This window comes from Mustela erminea, chromosome 14 (assembly GCF_009829155.1).
Source record: "Mustela erminea isolate mMusErm1 chromosome 14, mMusErm1.Pri, whole genome shotgun sequence".
NCBI classification, from domain to species: domain Eukaryota; kingdom Metazoa; phylum Chordata; class Mammalia; order Carnivora; family Mustelidae; genus Mustela; species Mustela erminea.
In genome coordinates, this window is record NC_045627.1 from 63,874,862 (window position 1) to 63,900,906 (window position 26,045).

General features: G+C 44.7%; 1 protein-coding gene across 3 annotated transcripts in view; it reads right to left on the reverse strand.

The window, feature by feature from the left end:
- Positions 1–26,045, reverse strand: part of DNMBP (dynamin binding protein) — a 101,895-nt gene that overhangs the window by 22,433 nt on the left and 53,417 nt on the right. Inside the window, exon 1 of one of the 3 annotated variants that reach the window (XM_032312393.1) lies at positions 19,128–22,599. The exons of the other annotated variants lie outside the window; for them this stretch is intronic. Within the exon in view, the coding sequence (XP_032168284.1) occupies positions 19,128–20,286 (1,159 nt within the window). The 5' untranslated portion in view covers positions 20,287–22,599. Of the gene's footprint in view, positions 1–19,127; positions 22,600–26,045 lie in introns of those variants that run through there. 3 annotated transcript variants of the gene reach the window in all.

Consider the following 26,045-nt stretch of genomic DNA (forward strand, 5'->3'; position numbering starts at 1 on the left):
AACGTCAGTTCCAATTATGAACAGATGAAGGGCTGAGAAAGCCATTTCTGCAAAGAGAACTTCTCTCATCAGTGTGATAACATTTCTAGAATTTATCCTAAAAAAGAGAAGCTGGCCCACTTCAGGAGGGCAAATCAGTGTCCAAAACCCCTTGGGAAAGAGGCTGAGAGAGGGGCTGTTCTTATAAGAATTGCTTTCACTTAATTAGGTAAAAAAACAAACAAACAAACAAACAAACAAATACCCAATGCATGAGGTCAGCAGCAGAAATACCAAACTGGACGTTAAAAACACTGATGGAGCACATTAAAAAGAATATTAGGGGAACATGACAATGACAACTAAGGAGAAGACAAGAGTTAGATGGGAATTACCTGTCCGAGAACTGGGTGACTTACATGGCCTACTGTGTTCCAGTCACCGTGATGGAGGGTGAACATCCACAATGAAATATACAAAAATTATCTAGATTGTCCCTACTGAAACATTAATGAAGACATGAGCACCTTGTTATTCCAAATGCCCTAGAAGATACAAAAGTACTAGAAAGATGAAGTTCTTTTTAATGTTATTTTCAACCAAAAGAACCTCTGTAGAACCATACCGTATGAACTAAAAACAAAAACAAATATGTACCTGGTCATTAGCTTTTACAATGACCCATTATTGGCTGCTACACATGATGGTTAGCTACACATGATGAGATTCATAAAGATGGGATGGCATTTGTTCACTAAAAATAAACATTAAACACTAAAATAAACACGAAAAAAATCCGAAAATCAAGCCGACTCTGCTCAGTTTATTTCAAATTCCTTAAAGATCCACATTAAAAAAACTACGAATTTGGTTGAGTAAATATACTAATCTGGGTGTGATCACAAGAATATTTTTAGCAGATCTAAGAAGCAAAAACACATGTGTTGGTACGATTTATGGAAAACAAGGCTTTCCCATCAGACTTTAGTCTTCAAAAATCTTCCCCACAGCCCCTTCTATAGGAATTCCAATGTTTAAAAAAGAATGCACCCAGATTCTGGTTTCTAAAAACCACTCTCCACTAAAAGGAACCAGAATTCTTTGGAGAAATAACTAAGATTGGGGCAAGGAAGGTACAGGTGAACCGGAAACACTGAATGGCAAAAAGTAAGAAAGTGCCCAACAAAACGAGGAAAGTATTTCCAAAAGGCATGGAGGTGGCTTAACGCGGCTCCCACTGGCCAAATCTGGTATAATTTGAGTATCAAAGTAAATAAGCTATAGACTATAATCCATTGACTAAGAATCCATGAATTCATATTGATAACATATAAGTATATAAGTAAATGGGGAGAGGATAATGTTTTTGCTTATGGTATAATGTCAACTAATAAATATAGAAGAAATGATGGGAATTAGAAAACCAGCATTTTGCAATGATCAGAATAAAATGTGGTCCAGGCATAAATCATCAGTGGGTGATTCTGGTGTTGATGGTGGGGTCTGATGATGAGGATATTTGCAGTTTTGAGACCGTTACTACAAATTACTTATTAATTACAAAAATGAAAAAATAGTGACTATATATAATGGAGAAAGGGAGAATATGGTCACTGAGTAAACAAAATTCACGTCACCAATAAGGGGCAAACAGACATCATATTTTTCTGTTTGTCATATCTGGAAACAACACATATCCCTTATGCGGTATTCCCGTCAAACATGCATAAATCTCAAACAAATCTTGAAGAAACAGCAGACACATGCAGATTGAGGATTTGTATTCTTCCAAAATGTCAAGCAGGGGCTCCCCAATTGGTGGAGCCTGTGAGTCTTGATCTGGGGGTCATGAGTGTGAGCCCCCCAGTGGGTGTACAGTTTACTTAAAGCAAGCAAGCAAGCGAGCAAAGCCTGAGAGTTCCCAAAGATAACTGAGGAGATGATATATAAATGCCACGTGTGAATATGAACTAGGTCCTGATCTGGGGGAAAAATTCCTACAAAGGACGTTACTAGGGCAATTGGTGAAGTTGTAATATAGACTATAAGTTAGATAAATGATTAAATCAGTGAAAATTTTCCTAAAATGGCAAATCCATGCGGTCAGGTATGACATCCATGGTTCATACAAAATGCACACATGGATGCTTACAAAAAGACACAATGTATGAAACCTATACTCAGTCAGAAAAAAAGTGTGTGTGTGTCTATGTGTGTGTGGAGAATGAATACAAAAACCGAACAAAATGTTAAACACCGGTGCAATGTGAATAAAGGATATACAGGAGGTTTTTGGTACTATTGCAATCGTGTAAATTTTATACTATTCAAAACAAAGTTTAAAAAGACATAATTGGAAAATATCTTTCTTGAAATTTTTTTGGGCAAACGAAGGACAGAAGTTCAAGCATAACTCTTATTACAGAAGAATGCTAAATCATCGGCCCAAATTAATTGTAGCATACGTAAAAATTCATTTTCAATAGCCTTGTTTCAAATTTTCTTTGCAATTACAAGCAATAGGATCTCACTCCCAAATATGGTTCCATAAGTGGCAAGTTGAGAAGAGAAGCTCATTTTTAAAATGTATTATTATCTTTTTTATTTAGGAATAATTGACATGCTTGCTTTAGGTGTACAACATAATTATACGTTACTTTTAGAAGACACTCATTTTTAATACAGGACAAAAAGCTCTGAAAGGGAGAACATTTATTGAATTTCTACCAAGGGCAATACACTTTACCTATTTATGTCCCTGAACTTATTTAATATTCATGTCAAAACTCTGAACTTATTTGATTTATTATTACTTGATTTAATAGAAAACGTGGGTTTTGAGAGGCTGACCAACTTGTCCCAGGTTATGTAGTGAGTAAATGGCAGTGCTGGAATTTTAATCTGAATATATTTCAATCTAAATCCTATGCACTTAACCCTGTACCAATTTGCCTCCCTAGACTGGAATCTCAACTAGAAAAGGTCAGGGCTTTATTTGCCTCAACTCTTGAAAATTCCCTGGAAACTATTCAAATCTCAGGAATCAAAATTCTATTAATTATAATAGCTGAAAGCTTAAGTGTATTCATCAATCAAAAGCCAGCAACCTACACTAAGAAACTCGATTTTTATTAAGAGAAAAATGAAATGGTAACAATTCTTTTAAACGACCAGTGTGATGCTTCCTTTTTTTTTCTTTTTTTTTTTTGGCAGGTGCATTTATAAACTCTTGGACCGTCTTTAAGAGAAAACCAAGAACACTTTAGCATGATTTAAAATCCTCAAAGACTGTATCGGCAATTTTGCTAAAATTCTACATGTTTCTGAAGGTATAAGTGACTCTCAAGCTCTAAACACATATTAATTCTCAAGATTAAGTCAAACTAGAAATATCTGGCTTGAAATGACTCCAAATGTAAAACCCATTTTCCATTATTCCATGTATTGCGTAAGGAAAAAGTTCTGATGTAAAATTTTAGTGCCTGGGAAGACCGAGTGAGAGAGGGGGCCTCCTCGCTCAGCAAGCTACAGTGTGGACAGGCTTGGAACCCTGCTCTTCCCTGCTCTATCTGGTCAACCCCGACAGAGGCCACTTTGACCTCTGGGCCTCAATGTCCTCATCTGTAAAATGAGGGTAATTGTGCCTGCTTTGCCAAGCTGTTGAGGGAATAAACAAGGCCATAAAACTCGACACACGTTAGTTCTTTTCCCACCACGGGCCAAAATATGTTCTCTGCACCAGATTTAGGTAAAATGCTCCAAGTCAAAATGCTCGTCTGTCAAGATACTGGAACACTCCACTTTCCTCTCAGAACAATAAAAGCTGAGGAAGCACATGGAGGAGGCTGAGGCCAGTACCAGCCCACACTGCCCTGTGCAGACCAGCTCCCACCTTCTTCCTGGGATAGCCCTAGAGGAATTCAGGGGCTGGAGCCAAAGCTGATTGCACAAAATTAGTCTCTCTGATCAAACAGTTCGTGCGGGGTTGTTTCTTTCCTTTTGTTCCCCTTGCCGGTCCCACCACCTGCACAAAGTCCCCATTCCAGCCACTCTCAGGACCTCCACCCTGCAGGTCAGCGAGCGTCACCAGGCTCCTTCCTCGGTGGGGTAAGGAGGGGGTCCAGCAACCCCGCAGTTTCCCTCAACTCTACAAGCCACACTTGTAAGCAGGGTCACAGAAAAAAAGCCACTCACTTCTGGCTTCCTCTGCAAGCTGGATCTGGGTTTGGTGGGGAAAGTCTCTGACCTGCCGACAAGGTCCCCAGCTGCTCAGGCTGCCCCACCTGCTGCCGAGGGCTCCGGTGCCCCGGGACGCACCTGCAGGGCCCGAGGGCCGCAGCCAGGGGGAGGACGTGTGGGTCCCAGGGTAACAGGCAGAGCAGAATCTTCCCAGAGCTCTGGAATGCTCCGCAACCCCCAAATCCTTTGAATAGGGTAGGCATTTCCCCGAGGCTTTCCCACATTTACATATGAATCGCCCGAGTCCCCGAGGCTATCACGGCAGGGCCGGTTCTAAAAGATGGAGCTGGAATCCTCCTGGGGAACGAGCTGCTGGGTGAGGCCCAGCTTTACTCAAACTCCACACCTTCCTCTCACACCTTCCTCTCCTGCTCCTTAAAACAGTCACAGTTTCACTTCAGGAGGTTTTAATCGAAGAGTATTGCCTCCCACTTTGCCTACGCTTACTACGCTTTGTTTTGGGGGGATGCTTTCTAGGGAAGAATTCTGAAGGCCTATCCAGCTCTCATTTAAGAGGCCATGCTGTGAAGTGGGTGGCACTTGTCTACTCTGTCTGCCTTAGGACCTGGCTTTCGGCAGCACCCCCTCCTCCCCGCTGGCCAGGGCTCTGTCCAGGGACCCAGCCCTCCCACTTTGGGGCCTTACCCTGTAGCCAGCAGAATGCAGATCCCAGTGGGCCGGGCCCAGCAGAGCAAAGAGAACCCGGAGGGATTTACAGGGACTGGGAGCCCTGCTCACAGCTCTCAAGCACTCACACTTTGAAAGAAACCAAGGAAATGAAAGCTGCAGAAAAAGAGGCCACTACGTGAAAAAAAAGAGAGAGAGAGAGAGAGAGAAGGGAAAAGAGTGGAAAAAAGAAAACCCGCATCAGGGCAGGAGCTGGCTCTGGGGCAGAAGGCTCTGAAAGTGCTGAGCCTGCACCTCTCCATCGCACCTGAATCTATTAATGTATCACCAGTAATTGAAAATCAGGTGTCACGCTAACTAAGAAACGTCTCTGTTGGTGAAAGTTTGAGCAATCTCGGAGGTGACAGCTTTCGGTAAAGAGCCCTTCACGCTGCGTCTGGAATGGCAGTTCTCTCTGGGAGGCCCCCCTACCTCCCCAGGCTGGTGAGCCCGTCCTGGCTTCCCTCCACCTGCTCGTGCAGCCCCTCGGAGCTTCGTATTTTAACCAACACTTACAGGGCCTCACGGAGTGCTTCAGGCATGGTTCTCAGCACTTTACAAACACCGGGGTATTTAATCCTCCTAACAAGCCTACCATATCGTCCCCATGGCACGGGCGAGTTCGAGCTCCGTGAACCGGCTCAGAAAGCACAGTCCTCAGTAAGCACAGCCGCGACTGGAGCCTGCCTATGGCCCCTGACCCACAGCTACCGTGTCTGCGGGCAAGTGAGGCCAGCAGTGACCCAAATTCTACCTGGTGGGTTTGGCAGCCACCAGGGAGCCAACAGTAAGGCAGAGCGGCTCTGAAGCACCCACCATGAGCAATTACATATGTAAGCACATCTGCATATCTTCATGTGAGGGGATCTGTAAAACCCCATTTGGCAGAATCAATGACCCCTCAAGATCCAATCTAACAGTGTCAAGCACAGTAACGATTCCACAGTATTCTGATAATTTACAGCAGAACATACGTGAAACCAAGGAAAATGCTTATTTTATGCTGTCTTCTGATGGCTTTCTGACTTACAGAGTCATCATCTTCCTAAAGGAAGGGGGGAGCCCCCCCTTCAAGAACCCTCAGCTCCTTCTTGTCAACCCTGACAGACATGACACCTCAAGGGGCAGGGCAGCAGGTAATAACTTGTAATACTGTTGTTGTTTTGTTTTTTTAAGATTTTCTTTATTTAGGAGCATCTGGGTGGCTCAGTTGGTTAAGAGCCTGTCCTGGGCTCAGGTCATGATCCCAGAGTCCTGGGATCGAGTCCAGCACTGGGTTCAGCGCTCAGCACGGAGAAGCAGACTTCTCCCTCTGCCTATCTTAACTCCCCCTGCTTGTGCTCTTTCTCTCTCTCTCCCTCTGACAAATAAATAAAATCTTGGAAAAAAAAACTGCTTCAAAAAGAGATTTTTATTTATTTGAGGGAGAGTGCAAGAAAGAAAGCGAGCACATGCAGTGGGAAAGGTAGAGGGAGAAGGAGAAGCAGGCTCCCCACTGAGCAGGGAGCCCGGCTCAAACCTGGGATCCTGGGATCATGACTTGAGCCAAAGGCAGATGCTTAACTGACTGAGCCACCCAGGCGCCCCTACTTTCTCTACTTCTTGAAATAAAAAAAGTCAAACGTTTTAAGCCAGAAGTTTACTTTTAGGAAGATATTATACATCAGTAGTTGACAAATGCACAAGATGCATAGGCAGGGATGTTCTCCAATGTGTAAAAAAAATTCAGAATGACCTAAGCAGAAACAGCCAAACTTTCTCCCCAAAAGGAACTGGTTAAATAAATTACAGCATATCTGTATGACAAAATACTATTATAGCCACGGAGATACAGATTTTTATTTAACATGGAATGTTGTCTGTGTGTGGTTAAATGGAAAAAGCATACACCAAGAGTTTATGAACAAACTGCGATTTAGTTAAAAAGGGAAAATACTTTCAGTGCGTATATCTGAAAATGAGAAAGTCTTGGCAGAGATGGAAGTGCTGATTTTTTTTTTTTTTTCCTTTCTTGGGCTGTGTTTTCTAGTATTTCTACAGTGAACATGTAACGCTGATATGACAAAGAGTAAAAAGGTGGAGGAGAGAACATTTGCTATAAAATGAGAATATTCTAATACCAACAGTTCTCAATTACTCTGTTAATCCAATGCAAACTCTTTCTTCACTTTTTAATGATCTGAGGTCTCTTTGCTGGCCCCATCCCTGTAGACTGCGGATGACAGTGGGTCAGGAAATGCTGCTTAAGTAACAACAACACAGTCTCCCAAGCGGGCTGTCTCCGTAAATTTGCTCATCTTCCCCAGGCCCAACCGGGGCAATCAGAAATCCTGGTTTTCCCGCATTTCCTGCCATTCCAGGCAGGCCACCCAGCCCCCACCCTGTCTTTACCTTTAGCACCTGCAACACTCAGGGCCACCCAGCTTCAGAGAGAAATTGATCCCCTTTAGGTCCTAAATCTCAAAGGCAACTGAAAAAACTTTCCCTGTGGCCTTTGCTCTGTAACTGCCACCTACTTTGGCAAGTAGCCTCTAGCACAGTCCCTGCTGGGAGGGTTTCCACCAGGGGGAACTCAGCTCAAAACTTCTCATTTGCCTCTTCCTTTTTCTAGATCCTATCCGGGTCTTGGGAAGAGCCAAGGAGTCAGGTGCACCGTATCCAAGTCTGCATCTTCCTATACTGCTAGGCTGGGAAGTTTAATTCTAGGACCAACTCAAGCACCATTTTTGAACACTTACCAATACACATCACTCCTAGAGGGGTGTATTGCTGGTGGGACAGCACTGTTGTTACTTAATCTTTAGGCAGCAGAAGTGGAATTATCAAGAGAGCAAAAACAGTTTTCATAAAATAGCCCGCCAAGAATAAATTATTGAGTAAGCAGATATTGATTATAATCAGCCCCCCCAAAAAACCTATATATGAAAAGCTCTATTATCCAAACACACACGCACCTGATGTTATATTTACCAAGTCTCTTGAAGGAAGTTATTATTGCTCTCATTTCACAAATGAGGAAACAGGGGCACAAAGCATTGACATGGCTGGTGTGTGACCCCAGGGCTGAGACAGCTGCATATTCAAATCCAGCATCCACAGCCTGTGCTTCCCATGAGGGGTCAAGGTCTGTTCTGGATTATAGGTCTTCTTCCTATGCACATGGACATGCCTGGCATTATAGTTCCAATTTTAATCATGACACCACGGGGATGTTTCAAAATTTGCTCATGTCCGTGCCCCTCTGGCTATTTTTCTATCCTACCCTATAAAACTAGACTTTGCAGCTTCTGTGAGGTAGTTAACTTTTATTCCTTCCACTTGCTCTCATAGTATTTTACATATCCTTTATAAATGAGCATCCCCCCACAATCAATTTCCCTGAATCATAATCCTATTCAAGTTCTAACTACAAAACTGTATGAATATTTAATAGGGAGCTACCAAGCAGAGTGTTAGGCCATTGGGCAAGTAGAAAAAGTTGAAATGCCCTCAAAAGCTTTCCTTAGTCTCATCGGGAAAGTTATGTCATCTCTCCTGAGTTCAGGAATAGTAAATGGAACAGGGTATAACTGGTGGTACTTAAAGTTACTCCCATTTGATTTAATGAATCTACTTGAACAGGCAAAACATAAATTCATGAAACAAACGAATAATGCAAAATAGAATCAACTTAAGCATTAAGGGCTTTGGTTATATTTATTAGAATGAACCCAATCTCTCAAAGATTCTTTCCAAGTGTGATCCGACATTTTGATGGTAAAATCTCATTAAACTCAGGATATCTGACATTATATTGCTAGTATCTGTTTTCTAGCTGAAACATGGGAAAAAAAATAAAACCTCAACACAAGGGAAATATAAGTCAGGTTTTCCCTGGGAACCCAATCATAAGTATTGTGTTGGTTTAAACAAGCTCTGGGTAGTGGAGAAGGAGAGTAGTCCCTCTCTCCTTCTCTATCTCCTCTGGCTTCCATTTCTGAGCAGTTTCTGGAGCTGCTTCTAAGATCTTCAGAGGACAGCAGGTATAGTGAATAAAGTACTCAAAAAAGCCCTGGGATCTAGCCCTGCCTCCCCTCCTTCCTGTGTGATCTCAGACATGTTACAGGACCTCTCTGGAGTGTTGTTTCCATATATATATATATATATATATAACAAAAGGGTTGGGACTCGTTGGTCACTTCGGAGATCTAAACTCTTCCATGATGTGCTACCTTATTACTTCATTTACTCATCTCAGTTTGGAGTAACCACATCAACTACTAACTAATCCCAAAAGCAGTGGCACTTGGTATGTAAGGCCTCTTTGGACAAACCCAGGCAGCCACTTCGTCTCCTCAAGCCCTGAGGACAGGGTCCTTGCTGCCGTTATTATGGAACTCAGTGACACCAACTTCCAGTATATGTTCCCTTCCTCATCCTTGAACATGACAAGCCCAGCTTGCCTTTCTAACTTTCTCCTCACCTTCTGTCCTTTAAGTCCGGCTAGATGAAAGCCTCTCTAATCCCTGCATCGGTCTTTTCCCTAAACTTCCCTTCTTGAGCAGCAATACAAAATAATACATACCAGGGCACCTGGGTGGCTCAGTGGGTTAAAGCCTCTGCCTTCAGCCCAGGTCATGATCCCAGGGTCCTGGGATCGAGCCCCACATCAGGCTCTCTGGTTGGCAGGGAGCCTGCTTCCCACCCTCTCTCTGCCTGCCTCTCTGCCTACTTGTGATCTCTCTCTCTCTCTGTCAAATAAATAAAGTCTTCAAAATAATATGTACCATTTTATCTTTTTTTTTTTTTAACACCCTCAAGTCATATTTATTCTAGGAGTATGATGCCGGTTCAACTTTTGAAAATCAAACAATGTAATTTACCACATCAACAGGCAAAAGAAGAAAAATCATTGGACCAAGTCAATTGACAGGGGGGAAAATACATTTGAAAAAAATCCAACATCCATTTATTGTAATAAATAGGAAAAAAGAAATAGGAAAACTAGGACTAGAGTGCAGTTATCTCAACTTGGAACAGAACATGTATTAAAACCCTACCTACTGTTCAGTGAACCTATTCCGTGCCCCAAAATAGAATATTCCATTTGACAACACACATTCAGTGAGTATCTATGACATCCCAACTTACTAGGTTCTGGAAATACTCTCTTTACCACCGTCACAAAGCTTAGATGCTACTGGACTTCTGTACCTAATGTATACCTAATCCATAGGATTTAGCACAGCAAGTGGCACTTAATAAATTGCAACAATCATTGTAACTTAGAGTGTCCTAAGCATTACTCTGCTATTGTTGGGATACAAGACATTATTCAAAGATTTTTAAAAATCATGAACTATCCTAAGTTTTATGAAAATTTTAGTTAAAATTTACGACCTGTGGCACTGGGGGTAAATGAGGTTTCCATCCTCCTCTAAGCCGGGCAGAGGCTGGAGACCAAAAAAAATTGAATTTCCTATCTCCAAATCACTGAGGAAAGTTAAAGAAATTCTACCATATTTTTCATCTAAGTATCGCTGTGAGGTCAGCACTAAGTAGAAACATCTTCACATTTCAGTAGATGCTAAGATGCACATTTTTTTCACATTTTAACATCTCTAAAAGCAAGATGTGTTTTCCAATAGTGTTTTAAAGTTTAATTAGATGTTGTCTTTTTAATGGTACCTAAACTTTTTCAATGTCTTACAATAGATGGTGTTTTAGAGTCAATGAAACATAATATATTCCATCAGCCTCCTCTCAGTTCACAGTTAGAAGCTATGGGTTTCTTGATATTGTGGAATGAGGTCCACTGTGGAACCGTGTATGCAAACATGTCCCTTCCCACCAGTAATCACTGTGCGTGGGCATGATTACAGCCTGATGGTCATGCCCAGTGTGGGCACTGCCTGGTTTCTCAGGAAGTACCAATTTGGAAAATTCTGGGGCATCTACTCTGTGGGTGAGTCAAGTTCCTGGGTTCTCACTTTGACATCCTATTTAAGGCCAGGCCTGCCGTGGTTTTGCAAGTTAGCTGCTTTGATTCACCGGTCCTCCCACTGCGCCCTCTAACATCCTCCGGTCTGCATGAAAGATGGTCCTCAAGAGCTCTTCTTCCTATCCACCCCCAACAGCTTGCCTTTCCTTAAGATCTCTTGCTTTTACAGAGACCTGCCATCGCCCCAGGCCAATCTTCCTATGTTGCTGATGAACATTCTACAAAGACAATTTAGGGGATGGCTTGTGGAGAAAACAGACAACCTAGCTTGAGGACACAGCTCCCGATGCCAGGGCAAGGTCTCTGGGTTTGGTGGGCATCTACCAGACTGGATCATTCCAAACTCAGGAGGGCCTTATTTCCTCTCAGGCTTCAGTCATCTCCTAACCTTTGGGTAAATATGGCCCCCCAGGTATGTCTTTTGCCTCCACATATTAACCCTTTCCTTCTCCTTTCCCTCCTGCCTACCCATCTGTCCTCCAATAAGCAACACCACCCTGATTGTAAAAAGTAAGCACAGGAAAGCTTTGTCCAACTCTGTGACCCCTCAGATACAGTCACAGGTCTTTGATTATTTTTGCCAAAGGTCTTGAAAGAGTGATCTTCATGCACTCCTTCTATGACCTCATCCCCCATAGAAATCCTCTGAAAGTAATTCTGAGTATCACTATAACATCAATATTGTCTTTTCAGTCAAACAATAACCCCCTCAACAAATCCAACAGCATTTCCCTGGGGCTCTTCAAAGCATTGGCCATTCTCTCTTACTTTAAATTCTCTGGTTTTCCATCACCAAAGGCAAGCAAAAATGAACTATTGGGACTTCAACAAGACCAAAGGCTTTGTACAGCAAAGAAAACAGTCAACAAAACCAAAAGACAACCCACAGAATGGGAGGAGATATTTGCATATGACATATCAGATAAAGGGCTAGTATCCGATCTATAAAGAACTTATCAAACTCAACACCCAAAGAACAAAGAATCCAATCAAGAAATGGGCAGAAGACATGAACAGACGTATGTGCAAAGAAGACATTCAAAAGGCCGACATGTGAAAAAGTGCTTAACATCACTTGGTATCAGGGAAATACAAATCAAAACCACAATGAGATACCACCTCACACCAGTCAGAATGGCTAAAATTAACCAGTCAGGAAATGATAGATGCTGGCGAGGATGCGGAGAAAGGGGAACCCTCCTACACTGTTGGTGGGAATGCAAGCTGGTGCACCCACTCTAGAAAACAGTATGGAGGTTCCTCAAAAAGTTGTAAATAGAGCTACCCTATGATCCAGCAATTGCATTACTGGTATTTACCCTAAAGATACAAATGTAGTGATCTGAAGGGGCACGTGCCCCCCAATGTTTATAGCAGCAATGTCCACAATAGCCAAACTATGGAAAGAGTCCAGATGTCCATCAACAAATGAATGGATAAAGAAGATGTGGTGTATATATATACAATGGAATATTATCCAGCCATCAGAAAATGAAATCTTGCCATTTGCAATGACACTGATAGAACCAGAGGCTATTATGCTAAGCAAAATAAGTCAATCAGAGAAAGACCATTATCATATGATCTCACTGATAGGAGAAATTTGAGAAACAAGACAAAGAATTATAGGGGGAGAGAGGGAAAAGTGAAACAAGATGAAACCAGAGAGGGAGACAAACCATAAGAGACTCTTTATCACAGGAAACACACTGAGGGTTGCTGGAGGGGAGAAGGGTAGGAGGGATGGGGAGGTTGGGTGATGGATACTGGGGAGGGTGTATGGTATGGTGAGCGCTGTGAACTGTTGAAGACTGATGAATCACAGACCTGTACCCCTGAAGCAAATAATACATTATATGCTAATAAAAAGTACATACATCGAAGGTAAATTCTCTGGTTTTCTCCTGACCTCCTCGCATGATCTTGCCCTATCCCTCCTCTGTCTGCCCCCAAACTGTGGCTCGGTTCTCAGACACCTGCTCTTCTCCCCAGTCACTCTTTGCCTCACAGAAGGCATCTACGCAGAGTTTCAGTGATTACATCTGAGAGGATGACGCAACCCATGTATGCCTAGCCCATCTTATTTCTCAAGCTCTGGTCAAAACCGCCATCTGGTTTCTGAGACTTCAGTACTCCAGTGCTCCCCACACTGTGTTTCTCTGTCACCACAATTATGTACCCTTGCTCATAAAGTTTCCCCAGCTGGGAATGCTCCCCCTGCTTCTCTCTGCCTAGGTCAACCTCCATTACTCTCTTCAGCTTTAGTTCAAGTTCAAACATCTTCCTAAAGCCTTCTCCCCTAACTCAGCTAAGGACTGAGCTTTCCCCCTTCTGACTGTCCCTAGCATTCACTATCTAGATGGTACATTTCTGTACCATAGTACATGACTGTTTTACATTTTACCTCTTCACCTGGTCTGTAAAGTCCTGTGTGTATACTGGGGGTCGGGGGACACCCTTCTCTGGATACCCCCTGATGCTTGGTACAGCACTAAGTACAAGTACTGGCTACTAAATTCCTGTGGAACTGTAGTCAAAGGGGATGTGGGATCTCTGTGCTGGTGAAGCGACGGTGGCGGCTTATGTTTATTTAGCATTCCCACATGCCAGGCTCTACTGGACTGTTCAAGGTACGTAGATATCTGTAAACTCACCTAATCTTCACAATACTGTCATGTAGGCATATCAGCTCGTTTTATTGATAAAGAAACTGCAGCTCATGAGATTAAATTCTTTACACAAGGTTACACGGGTAGTAGGGCAAGTGGAGTAAAGGTATCTAACAGTTCGCCTTAAGGGACTTACAAAATTGTATTTTAACTATTTGTTTATATGCTGTTTTCTTTTCAAAACTGCAAGCGCCTGAAGGCCGGCACAAGTCTTATCTATCTTCTCCAGTGTCTCAGTGGGGACACAACTGGCACTCTGGACAGGACAATTCTTCATTGGATAGGACAGGTCTACACACTGAAAACATTTTGTGTCCCTGGTCTTTGCCTTCTAAACAAGTAGTTCCTTGCACCTGCCACTGTGACAGCCAAAAAACACCTCCACCCAGTTCCAAATGCGGGGGTTGGTATGGGCCAGCCACGCCTCAGAACTGGGGCACTCTAGAGCTCACCCCATTCCAAATGGGCGGGGTCGGCAGTCCCCGTGGCAATGATTTACACCAGGTGACCCCCGTCCCAGACACACCTGTACCATTCTGGGCCACTGGTTTGTACCTAGGTCAATGAATGGTTAGTTCATATGATGAGGAGGAACTAAAACACACCAGCTGAATCACTTGTACTTGCTCTCCCCGGAATCTGAATTAGGATATCAGGCAGATGAGACAGGAACAGAAGCTGTAATAATGGCCCAAGGCAGTGGTGGGACAAGAGTCTGGTTCTGTGTAATCTAAAGTGAAGCAGGAGTAGAAACTATGAGTAAATGGGAAGTATGAGTCTGCAACGAGAGAAGCAGACACTCAGGGAAATGCAAAAAACATCAAGAGAAAGACGGTCCCTGAAGGAGAGAGAGAGAGAAAAAGGGAAGAGCTGGTCAGGAAGAGGACACCTGCTTCCAGCCAGCTTGCATTGGAGCAGGAGCCCCACGCCTCCTCAGGACCGTCAGGCAAGCGAGGTCTAACCAGAATGTAAGTGTTTGGGACTCAACACACTCTCGTGAGCTAAAAATTGGGGAGCGGCTCATGCTTATAGTAACAGAATGACATTAGAGGGAGTGGCACAAAGTGCCCCAAGAACAGCCAAGCAGGTGAGTTACAGTAATCCTACCGCCCCTACCTGCATTACTGAGCATGGAACACCAGCATTACTGAGCGTGAAACCTCTGTTTTGCTGGTCATTTGTGACTCGGATGGGTACGCCCCTCATGGCACCTGCCACACTCACGGCTTTCAATCAGCTATGACATGAGCCAGGATGAAAAGTTAATGTCTTAGACAGACTGGCAGACATTTTATTCCAATAGTTTGAATCCAGTCTGAATAGTTTGAATCCAGTCTGAATCCAGCCTACAAAAGTATCATGTTCACACACCTACAATGAAAAGAAAGAAACCTTGCCTCACAGAGTACTAAAACCTGAACTATGTGTGTAATATGGGCAAAAGTGCCTTCAGGTCTATGCTGCTTTTTCTCATCTTGGGAGAAAAAAAAAGCCACACACACACAAGATTTTCCTGGATTCTGTTGTTTCACTACAATTACTTTCCAGACTTTAAAGGAATTGCTTCTCTATCTTCATCACCACTTCCCTCCTAAACTCCTTGTAATGTGCTCTGGGCCTTGGTGGCACCTATTCCTCACTCTATCTGCCAAATACAAGGTCTTTCTTTGGTCCGCACCCCTCCCCTATTTCTGCAGTGTGTCACTCTGGCTACTGCCCCCTCCATTTGAAGTCCCTCCTCCAACACCCCTAATGCAACACTTTTCTGCTTTTCTAAGTTCACTGACGTGGAAGGAACTTACAGTTGTGCTTCTGACTTCAACCCTGAGAGCACTGGTCTGGGCTTCAGGAGACCCTGGTTCAGCTCCTAAGCTAAGGACTTTGGACAGACAGTTCAATTTCTCTGTGCTCCATCTCTTCGGTTACAGAAACAATGGGTCAGCTTTAAGTGTTTTTCAAACATTTTTTAACTGTGGCTGCCACACTTTACACTGTGATTCAACATATATATAACACATAAGACGTGTGTGTGTATGTGTACGCTCACACACAAAAGTATGACATACATACATACTTTACTACATCAAATGTGCTGTGACATTTTCTATTTACTTCTAATTTATTTTTCAAAAATGCTAGCTGAGGGGCACCTGGGTAGCTCAGTGGGTTCAGCTTCTGCCTTTGGCTCAGGTCATGATCCCAGGGTCCTGGGATCGAGCCCCGAATAGGGCTCTCTGCTCAGCGGGGAGCCTGCTTCTTTCTCTCTCTCTGCCTGCCTCTCTGCCTACTTGTGATCTCTCTCTTTGTCAAATAAATAAATAAAAATCTTTTTTAAAAAATGCTAGTTGAAACCCACCAAATAGACTTTAAGACCCAGTCTTGGTGGTTACCCATTATTTATAAAACATGGGACTTGCTGATGTATAGTCATACAGGATTTGACTGTAACCCTCCAACCCTGGACCTCCAAGCCTTGACTCTCACCTGGATTTCAGTGTCCTATTTCTCTCTGGAAGATTCTTTCACTCCAATATCCTAATATCATGTAACTCGGTTAACATGGAATTCGAAGCACCAAGTCCTTTCCCCATCATAACCACTTCTGTTACTAGCAAGTGTAAAATCTTCCTGCTGATTCTTGGTCTAGCAATGGGAGCGCAGCTCTTACATTGTTACCAAGCTCCCTGTTGAGAACTATTAGCAACTCTGGGTAAGGCATTTCCTAAATTAACTATGTGAAAGGCACTGAAAAGCAACCAAAATCAGCCGAAACTAGAGGGGAAAAGACTCACAACAAGGGAAGCAAACTAGGTAAGATCCATATTTCCCCAATTCTTATCCCCTGAAGTCAATCCCTAGTCTTCCAGAATGTTGGGGGTGGGGGGAGAATAAAGCAAAAATGTTAAGTCAACAGCTGGCAATTTTCTTGAGCTGAAGAGTCAAAGGCTCGCATGTGGGGCTGTGAGAGATGTCTGGAAAAGAGGGAGCCACACAGACAGCAGCCCAAGATCTGTGCAGAAATTCCCCTCAAATCCCTGAACGCTGCCTGCGGGTGCTGAGACTCCAGAAAGCCGGGAGAAAGCAGAACAGCAGTACGCCAAAGAGCCCAGCAGATACTCATTCACAACGGTCTGGAGCCAAGAAGACGCCGCCTGAAATGTGAGTCCCTTCAACTTAGGAGGTTCAATAAACACTCTGGTTTTCCACAGAAACGTCAAAAGAGCCATACCTTAGGACTAAGGCCGGCCTCCCAGGACGAGGGGCCGCACCCTAGGACTAAGGGCAAAGAGACCTGCCCTAACAACACGTAAGACTGAAGCTGTCAGAGGAGAATGACTGATAAGGCAGGTGAGGGAAGGGACACGTCCTGATAGAAGGACCTGGTTTCTAGCTCAAGAGACAGGCTGGAGCAGCCATTAAATGGGGCTTTGTTTCTCAGATGGGGGTGTGGGGAGAGTGGAAGAGGCAGGAAGAGGCAGAGGGGACAGGGCGCTCCCCTTGGGTAATCACACCTGCAGACACAGGGTCTGAGGGCAGATGTCCCATTGGGGGGGGCGTCCATCTGGATCTCAGGAGAGAGGAGACCTGGAAGTGACAGGCTGGCAGAGCAAATGATAAGGGGGAGGGGAGGTGGGTCACCAAGAGACAACTCATAATTTATGAGCACCTACTATGTTCCAGGCATGTCATTAAGTGCTTTATTTATGTTCTCACACCAACACAGGTAGTATTAGCCTCATTTTATAAATAAGGAATCCAAAGTTCAGAGAGGTTAGGTAATTCACCTGAAGTTACATTATTAATAAATGATGGGGCTGAGATGTGAACTCAGGGCAGAAGACAGACTCCCACACTTGTTTCTTTCTTGAATTACATGTTGTAACTGTAACATTCGGGAAGGGCAGTGGTATGTGTGTGTGTAAGACAGCCAGCAAAGTACGGTAGAAAGCAAAAGGTTTTCGGGCAGACTAAGATTCTGTTACAGGTTAAGGAGGATTCTAGAGGTACAAAAAAGGGGTGACAACTGAGCGAAATACGAACGCACCATCAAAACTCCAGTCCTCGAATACAGAGAGAGTTCTGAAACTGGAAATGACAGAAGGTGGGACTGAGCTACTGTTAGAGAGATCACAGGGCAAATTTCACCACTCTGGACAGAAGGGTTTGACTCTCATTAAGTCAGAGAGAGTAAAACACATTTATTACACTTAAGAGGCTTCATACAATAAGGAACTAAAGATAGGAAACAAAGTTCATCTAAGGAACAGATGTGGGGAAAGGGAATAGGACCAATACAAAAACCAATATAAGGAATCATAGAACCACTTTTGGGTGGGGGGGTGGGGGAGTGGTGGCTGTTGTTGTTGTTTTGAGCTGGAAGGAATTTAGAGGTCATTCAATCCCTATCATCTCAGAGCAAAAATGCATCTAGAAAAAGTGGCTAGCTGCTAAATACCTCAGTCTCCCAACTAAAACCAGGTAGGTTTCATTCTTATCTTTACAAATGCAGGTGGGGAGCCTGATTTATCCAAAACAATGTCCTGGAAATTCTAGTTTAGTCTAGACTGTGCTGGAAAACCACAGGATAAACCATCAGCAGTTAGGGGATATCAGACCAGGGACTTGCCATGCCCCCGCCAAGAGTGAACATATTCTGAAGATCTCGGTGAGAGACTTTCCACTTAGGAGGAAGGTGTGCAATAGATTTTCTAGATCCTTCACATTCACATGACTCTAAACCTTATCCTCTGGTCATAACCATAACCTACACTCCCCCAAATTGGCAACCAGAAAGTTGGCCTGACAGGAGAATAGCACATACATAATAAAAATAAAGGTTTAACAGAGAGTCCAGAAATTATAAAAAAAAACAACAAAATAAAACAAACATAGTTCATTTCAGAGACCTGGAGAAGATAAGCTGGCAAGAAAGAAAGAACCTCTACATTACAAAAGACTCAATTAATACTCATGTTACAGATAAGTCAGTTTAGGGCTAAAGGAGATGGAGTAATTTGAATATACAAAGCCTTGTGTGCTTGAACAAAGCACTATGCAGAATATCATCTTCTGATTTCCAGAAGAGTTGTAATGCTCATCATTCACGCAAGATTCCTGAATGTCAAGAAATGAACACTCTATAAAACAAGTTAAATCTTCTTTTCCCTAATGTCTACACTATAGGGATTGAGAGAAGGAAAATAAATTATCTCTTGGTGCCTCGATAATGAACTTGCCATCCCCAGAAGACCAAAAAAAAAAAAAAAAAAAAAAAAAATTACAGTAAGAATGGAAAGATATTTGGGATTAGAGATGCCTGACAAAACCGAGAACGGAAAGGAAAGTTCCCATGAGAATAGGGTCTCCTTCTGGAGGCCACGGTGCATGTGTATAGCACTGCATGCGGTCTTGCTCCATGAAGCGCCTCCCAAAAGGATTAAATCTCTAAGGCTGCTCTCATTCAAGACACACTTAAATAAGAATTTCGAGGGTCAGTTTCCTTAAGCGCATGAGTGTTCCTAGTACCTGGTATAACCACCCCTTTTATCTATTTTCATGTTGTATCCTTCTCAAAAGGATGGCTGAGTTCTTACCTTGGGTTTTCTTTCTGTTTTGCACAAATTCTGAGCGCCTCAGGCTGCTGGGGGCTGTGCGGCGGTAGCAACTATTCCTTTTCCAAGTCTCCAGGCCATTTCTTTTCTTCTCTTCCTCAAAATGCCAAGTATTCTTCCCTAACCAAGGGCCCTGAACAATGCCACCGTGGTGTTCTCCCAGGTCCCATCTCATCCGCCGATCCTGCAGACTATCCGGGAATGTGTCTCTGCTCCCAAGCGCTGTCTTTCCTGCTTTGTCAATACCATTATCCTCCCAATTCTTCATCTGATGCACAGAATCTGTCCCTCTGTAATTCTGAAATTTATACTCACAGTTTGCAAATGAAGTATCGTAGCCTTTATTTTCCATATCAAAGTCACTGGGAGCCAGCGCATGACTCTTTGCTTTGGGACAGATTTTACCATTTTGATAAACCTTTCTGTCCCTTTCATAGTACTTGATAAATTCTTTACCTTCATTCACTCCATCCAAATCTGGGAAGTCCACAGACCGACCCTTAGTATAATTCCCAGGAGCCTGACATAAATTGTTGCGGTTTCTATAATAAAAATTAGCTTCTTCATAATCCTCAGGATTATAATTAAAATTCCTGTGGTCCATGTGCCACTTTTCAGGTTGACCACAATTCCCCCCAGAATCATCCAAACCACTGGGGCGAGTGCACCATTCTTTGGAGACCTCAGGATCACCATTCAGATTCTGACCATCTGTGTGGCCATTCACGTCCCCATACCCTCCAGCTTTCCAGCTTTCCGGGCTGCCTGTAAGCCAGTTACCCTTAGTCCCTGGGCTCAGATTCCCATAATCCATGTTTTCTGAGTTCTTGTAACCATCACAATTCTGAGCCGTACTTCCGTAGTTCATACAGTCCTTTCTACTTTCTTCCGCTTCCTCACAGTCCTCGTAGCTTGGTTCATTCTGCTCAAAAGCCCAGTATCCACAATGCCTTTTTCTGTAGGGCCGATTCTGCCCCAAGGTCCAGTGTCTGGAATCCAAGCTGCCTTCTCTGTAAAGTCGATCCAGCCCTGTAAGGTCCCTCTTCTGTAGACTCCTGTGGTCTTCATACTCCCAGCTGGAACCCCAGTGCCCTTTCTTCTCTGCTTCTCTTTCTTCTCTAACTTCATGGGTCTCACACATGTTTGGTGTGCGTAAAGACGGGCGTTTTACTTCCTTCTTCCATGGGCCTGGGCGGGGCTGAAATGTGGACAGGTGCAGGTTAGCCTGAGGCTGTATCCGTCCTTCTGAAAATGTCTCCCAAGGTGTCTGAGACAGTCTTCTTGCTCCTCCAGCTGGAGCACAGAGAGATGTGGAGCTATTTTAACCTCGGGATCCAATCAGGAAGCTGCTATATCTTTCCCCACAGAGGCCAGAAGATAATTAGTAACCAGTGTTCATGTGATTGGAGTTGGCAGCTTTGTTTGGTGTTTCCCTCAAGCTGGTCAGACTGGCTTGGCTGCTTTCTATGCTGAAGGTAGAAGCATTCTGCTGTTCAAAAGGTCTTGCAGAAAAATGCCGAGTGAGGGAGAAGAGCCCCCTTTAAAAGCCCAAGGTAAGGTCCCATAGCTCTTCTGCCTCTTTAGGTATTTCAGTCATCAACCAGTGGTATAAGTCATGTTTTCATGCACAGCTCAGCACAAACACATGGACGTTCCCCATCCTCCAAGTTGGGCTTTCTACTCCCTGGACATTTGAAACTCTGTGGATCTCCCTTAGTGAGAGGCAGAACTCTTCCTCTTTTAAGAGTTTGCTTTTTATGGGAGTCAAGTTACCAGCTGGCATACACTCAAATCACAAGTGGTTTCCACTCCCACCTGTAGACGCATGGGGACATCCCACTGGAGCAAGAAAGAGAACTTCCTTTTTACTCCGATTGGGTGTACAGATCATTTTCAAACTGTCCCCTAGAAGAACGTAGTTACGTAGGCTTTCCCACTTTCCTTGATACTTGCCATGACAGAGAAGCATGAAGACCATTTCCTAAAAATCTCTTTCCTATCCAATCATCCAGCATATTCAGGAACTGGGGAAGAAGGTTAGAAAGCAGAAAGGTACAGATAAAAATACCTATTTGAATCAAGAAACATTAGCTAGGCGCCCATTATAGGTGAGGTATTATAGAAGAGAGAAAACATGGGCAAGTTAGCCCCTGCCTCTTGCAATGCAGGAGCAACACTCAAAGGAAAATCCAATGTGACCAGCTCTATAACAAACACAGATGGCTTTGGCGATGGAGCAGAGTCCTGCTGGGGCAACTGGAGATTTTGCAGAAGGGGTGGCTTTTGAGCAATGCCTTCAAGCATGAGCAGAATTTCCACAGAATTAGGAAATGGGGAACAGTTTGAAGGACAAAGTAGAAAAAGTAACAGAAGATAAGGCCAGAGGGGTAGACTGGGGCAGGTCCCAAAGTACCTGAATGCTGTTTACCTCATTCAAGGGGCAGTACCAGGCTCAGAGCCAGGCTTTGGTAAGATGACTCTTCTGGCTAGTGTGTCATCTACTGGATGCCCAGGAATGATTCCTTGAACCTTCGCCTAATCCCTATTTGTGAAACAATACACAACATAACTGTGAGGAGACCAGGGTTATGCACTTTGTCAATAATATGTTTACTCTTGGACAAACCACTTACTCTCTCCGGGACTGAATCTACCTGTATGTAAAATGAGACAGCTGATCCCCAGGACTCCAGTTCTTCCAGTTATAAAAAATCCGTGGAGCTGTTTTCCTCACTACTTCTTTTTCCTTTCCTCAAATACCTACTGTGTCAGTAGGCACCTCTGGTCAGGTGACAGACGTGCTGCCCCAGTGATAGTCTCTGCTTCCTGTGGTTCTTGCCATCTTCCAGAGCAAGTCTCTCTCTCATCTCACCCATGTTACTTTATTATAGTTGTTTATCTCCATCTCTTACACTGAATGCTCTGGGCAGGCGGGAACCATGTCTAATTTATAGGCACGCGCTAGAGGAGAGGGCAAACTAGCTTAGGGGTTAAGAACGCACCTCTGTGAGCCCTGGGTGCGAGTTTAGCCCTTGCCACTCACCAGCTGGATAATCTTGGGGAAGTTACTAAGCTCTCTGAGCCCGTGTTGTCATGCTTTCATCTTAAGCACAGAAGACATGACATTTCTGTGGAACATGATTAATTCTAAAAAGTATCATTATTGAGGAGTTCCTACTACCTGGAATTTGAGACATTTTTGTTCCGCCTCCCACATATCTCACGCAGGAACAGTTTACGAGTGTATCCCAAAACCAAGAAGTACGGAAAGCGGTGGAAGATCCTGGAACTTGCTTTGGCTTTGGGGATGTGGCATTGAGCCAAAACTCCCTTAGAATTCCTCTTCAGGAGGAAGATTTCAGACACTCTGAAATCATCACGGTATCTGGCAATCCCCCGGGACTTCGGGTACTCATCTTCAATGATCATTTCTTAAAATGCCACCTTCCTTCCTTCCCTCCCTCCCTCTCTCTCTCTCTCTTTCTTTCTTTCTTTAAAGTAAACTCTACCCCCAACGTGGGGCTCAAGCTCATGACCCCAAGACTCTCCAGACTGAGGCAGCCAGGCGCCCCTGCAGGATCCCCTCTCTGAGGATGGGCCTCAGCGCTCATCCTCATGCTTCACTTCCAGGGTTAACGGCAGCCACCCCCCCCCAACCTCATTCAGCACAATGACAGGGGTGGGGGCTCAGGGGTCTGGCTCCCCTCATTCATCACACTGGTTTGCTCCAGGAGCCCCTCCTGCCGCGCCACCGCCCAGTCTGCAGTCCCTGCACCCGCGCCCACTTGCACCTCAGTCCTCTCCCGAGCTCACTGCAGAGACAGTCTCCTCTCTTTCACCCCGTTTGCTTTCCGGCTTTCAGAAAATGACTCCATCTCTGGCTTTGCCAGAATACTCTTCCTCGCTGGGATTTCTGTTTCCAGTCACTGGTCAGCGGCCTGAAGCAGGGGGGAGGGAAGCGAGCGGAGCTGGCCTGCCATTCTCCTGCGCTTCTCTCCTCTCAGCACCCTGCAGGCCCTGCAGCCACAGACCACTGGGGCTGTCTCCTCTCCTGACCGCATGTGGGCTCGAAGCTCTCTGGCACACCTGCCCAGTGACACAGCTATGTGTTCTTGGGCCCTAGTCTGCTGTGGCTACCTTGTTTTCTGCCTTTTTCCTCTAGAAATCATTACCATTTCTTCATCCTTTCCCTATCATCTACCATCCTAGTGCGTTTGTACCCATACACTCTGCCTGCCCTCCTGTTCAAATGGAGAAACAGTCTCTGCTCTGACCAGGCCAGTCTCTCCTCTGGTTCACTGGACCCCGCTCCCGCCCAGCCCCTCAAGAGATGGTGTTCCAGCAGTTCCCACCCCCCCACTTCGGCTTCTTCAATGCACCCGCTCTAATGGATCAGTCCCGCTCACTTGACTACCTGCTTCTCCTTGGCTAACTCATCTTCCTGTCTTGCCACTTGCAAACACCAGCGTGTCCGGGGGCTTCTCCTAGATCTGCAATCACCTGGCACACAGCAGGACTGCGGGGAACATGGATTTGACTGGAAATGTGGTTTCTGCCCTTATCCAGTACAGCTGCCTCTTTGCCTAAGAAAGAGCTGTCAAGGAGATGGCTCTGGCTAAAGCTACTCAGAGGGCATCCGTGGTGCTACAACCTCTGGTGGTGTGTACAGAGGGCCTGCAAATGAAGGAGAGGAAAGACCCCCTAAGACCTCAAGGTAAGTTCCCCGACAGAGGCAGGAAGGAAGCACAAATGAAAAGAGACAACTGGGAGAAGGGGAGGCAGGAGCAGGAGTCTGGGAGCACTGTAAAGGGTGAAAAAGGCTGGAATATAGGAAAATAAGAGGTGTTTGGGGGAAACTAGGTGAACTTAAAGGGTTAGGAGTTAGGTGAGGGTTCAAATAGAGAAACTAGAACCTTGAGCATGAATGGGTAAACGTTTTGGAAACTCGTGCAACTTCATGATAAGCTAGCCATCAGAAGTGGATCTGTGAGGAAGGGTTAAATATTTTTTCAAAGCATATCAATACATATATGCTCTCGTAGTCTTCAACAAATGAGAGTACTAAAAAATGTTATGCTCGGCATATATTATTTTGGAAGCTGGCAAGGGCCACTCGGAATCCCTCCTCCATGAGCACTTGTACTTCTGAGTTTTTCAAGTGCTGCGTCCTACCACCTGCTCTCAGAGATGGAGCAGTTTTTCCTGAAGTTGAAATGCATGGACACCACAGTGGGGCGCAAGGACAGCCAGGGACAGAGCACACAGCCTGTTCGAGGAGATGGGCCTGAATTCGAACCACAGTGCGACCACTGACCAACTGTGACACTCTGGGCCAATCTCTGCTTGCCCATCTGTCAAATGTGGGCAATGTAGAGGATGAGAAAAAGTGCTCAATGACCCAGCATATTGTCTGACAAGTAGTAAGTGCTCGGTTAATTCTAATTACGATTAACGCCTTACTCTTCAAGCTCCTTCTGCTCCTGGGAAAGTTCAGTGCCTGGGCCACCTCTCTTTTTCTCTATCTACACTTTATTTTTAAAAAATTTTTAGGGGCGCCTGGGTGGCTCAGATGGTTGGGCATCTGCCTTCAGCTCGGGTTGTAATCCCAGGTGGGATGGAGCCCCGCATTGGGTTCCCTGCTCAGTGGAGGGTCTGCTTTCTCCTCTGCCTCTCTCCCCTTCTCGTGCTCGCTCTCTCTCTCAAATGAATAAATAAAAATCTTAAAAAAATATTTCTTTTTTAAGTAATCTCGGTAAATTTCTCTTTAAATAATGTCTCTGTGCTGCCAAAATGTCTTTGTCACTAATGCACGTCTCCAGCCCTCACCTCTCCCCTGAGCTCAGGGCTGTTACCAAACTGCCTAGGCAACACTTGCACTCAGATGTCTTACAGGTGCAACAGTGTGACCAAAACTGAGCTCCTGACTTATGCCCTGTCCTACCTCTCCCAGCAGCCAGCGTCTCCTGCTGTCTTCCCCATGAACTGAGAAATTACTGGCAACTCCAGTCTTTCCAGTTGTCCAACCTCAGGGTCATCCTTGACTCTTCTCTCACATCTCACACCCGACCCACCAGCAAGTCCTACAGGCTCAGACTCCAAATGTCCCCAGAACCACGCACTCTGCATCATCCCTGGTCTACTGTCCTGGTACAGGCTGCCCAGAGGGACTCTAACATTGTACATCAGATCTCACCACTCCCCTGCTCTAAACCTTCCCATGGCTTCTCATCTTACTCTCAATAATGAACCATAAAACCCACACCTTCGCTCTAGTCGAACTGCCCTCCTGCTGTCCCTCAATCACGAGACGCACTCTTGTCCTTGCTGTCCCATCTGCCGGTGACGATTACCTCCCCCTCAAAATGGCTTGGCTGGCTTCCTACAATCATTTGGATCTTCACTCAAATGTCACTTTTCAGTGAGGTCTTCCCTGATTTCTTAGCTTCTTCTGCCTTCTAATTCATATGCATGTTTCTGCTTGCTTACTGTTTGTCTCTCCCCATGAGGGCAGAGATCACGGCTTGGAATACAACAGGAACTCAATACTGGCTGCGTAAATGACTGCCCCAGAGTCTTTCTGAGTCTTGCTACGTCTGGGAAAGTGAAAGGTCAGAAGTGGTGCACTCAGGCGGGCCACGGGGTGGCAGGAACGCTCACTTTGAAAGGTCCCATGCAGGCGCGCGGGGGTGGGGTGGGGGGGATGGCGGCGGCAGCTTTCCCTGGGTCCAGCAAAGCCTCAGTGAAATCTGAAACTGATACTTAAAATCCCTGGATGTAGTCCAGTTTCTCCACCCCTCTGCCCGGAGCTGGGGGTGAGGAAATGCTCACAAAGCCATACTGCAAAGTTAAGAACAGTGATTCATTCACAGGTTACTTATAACTAAGTCAACCATTTCAAGC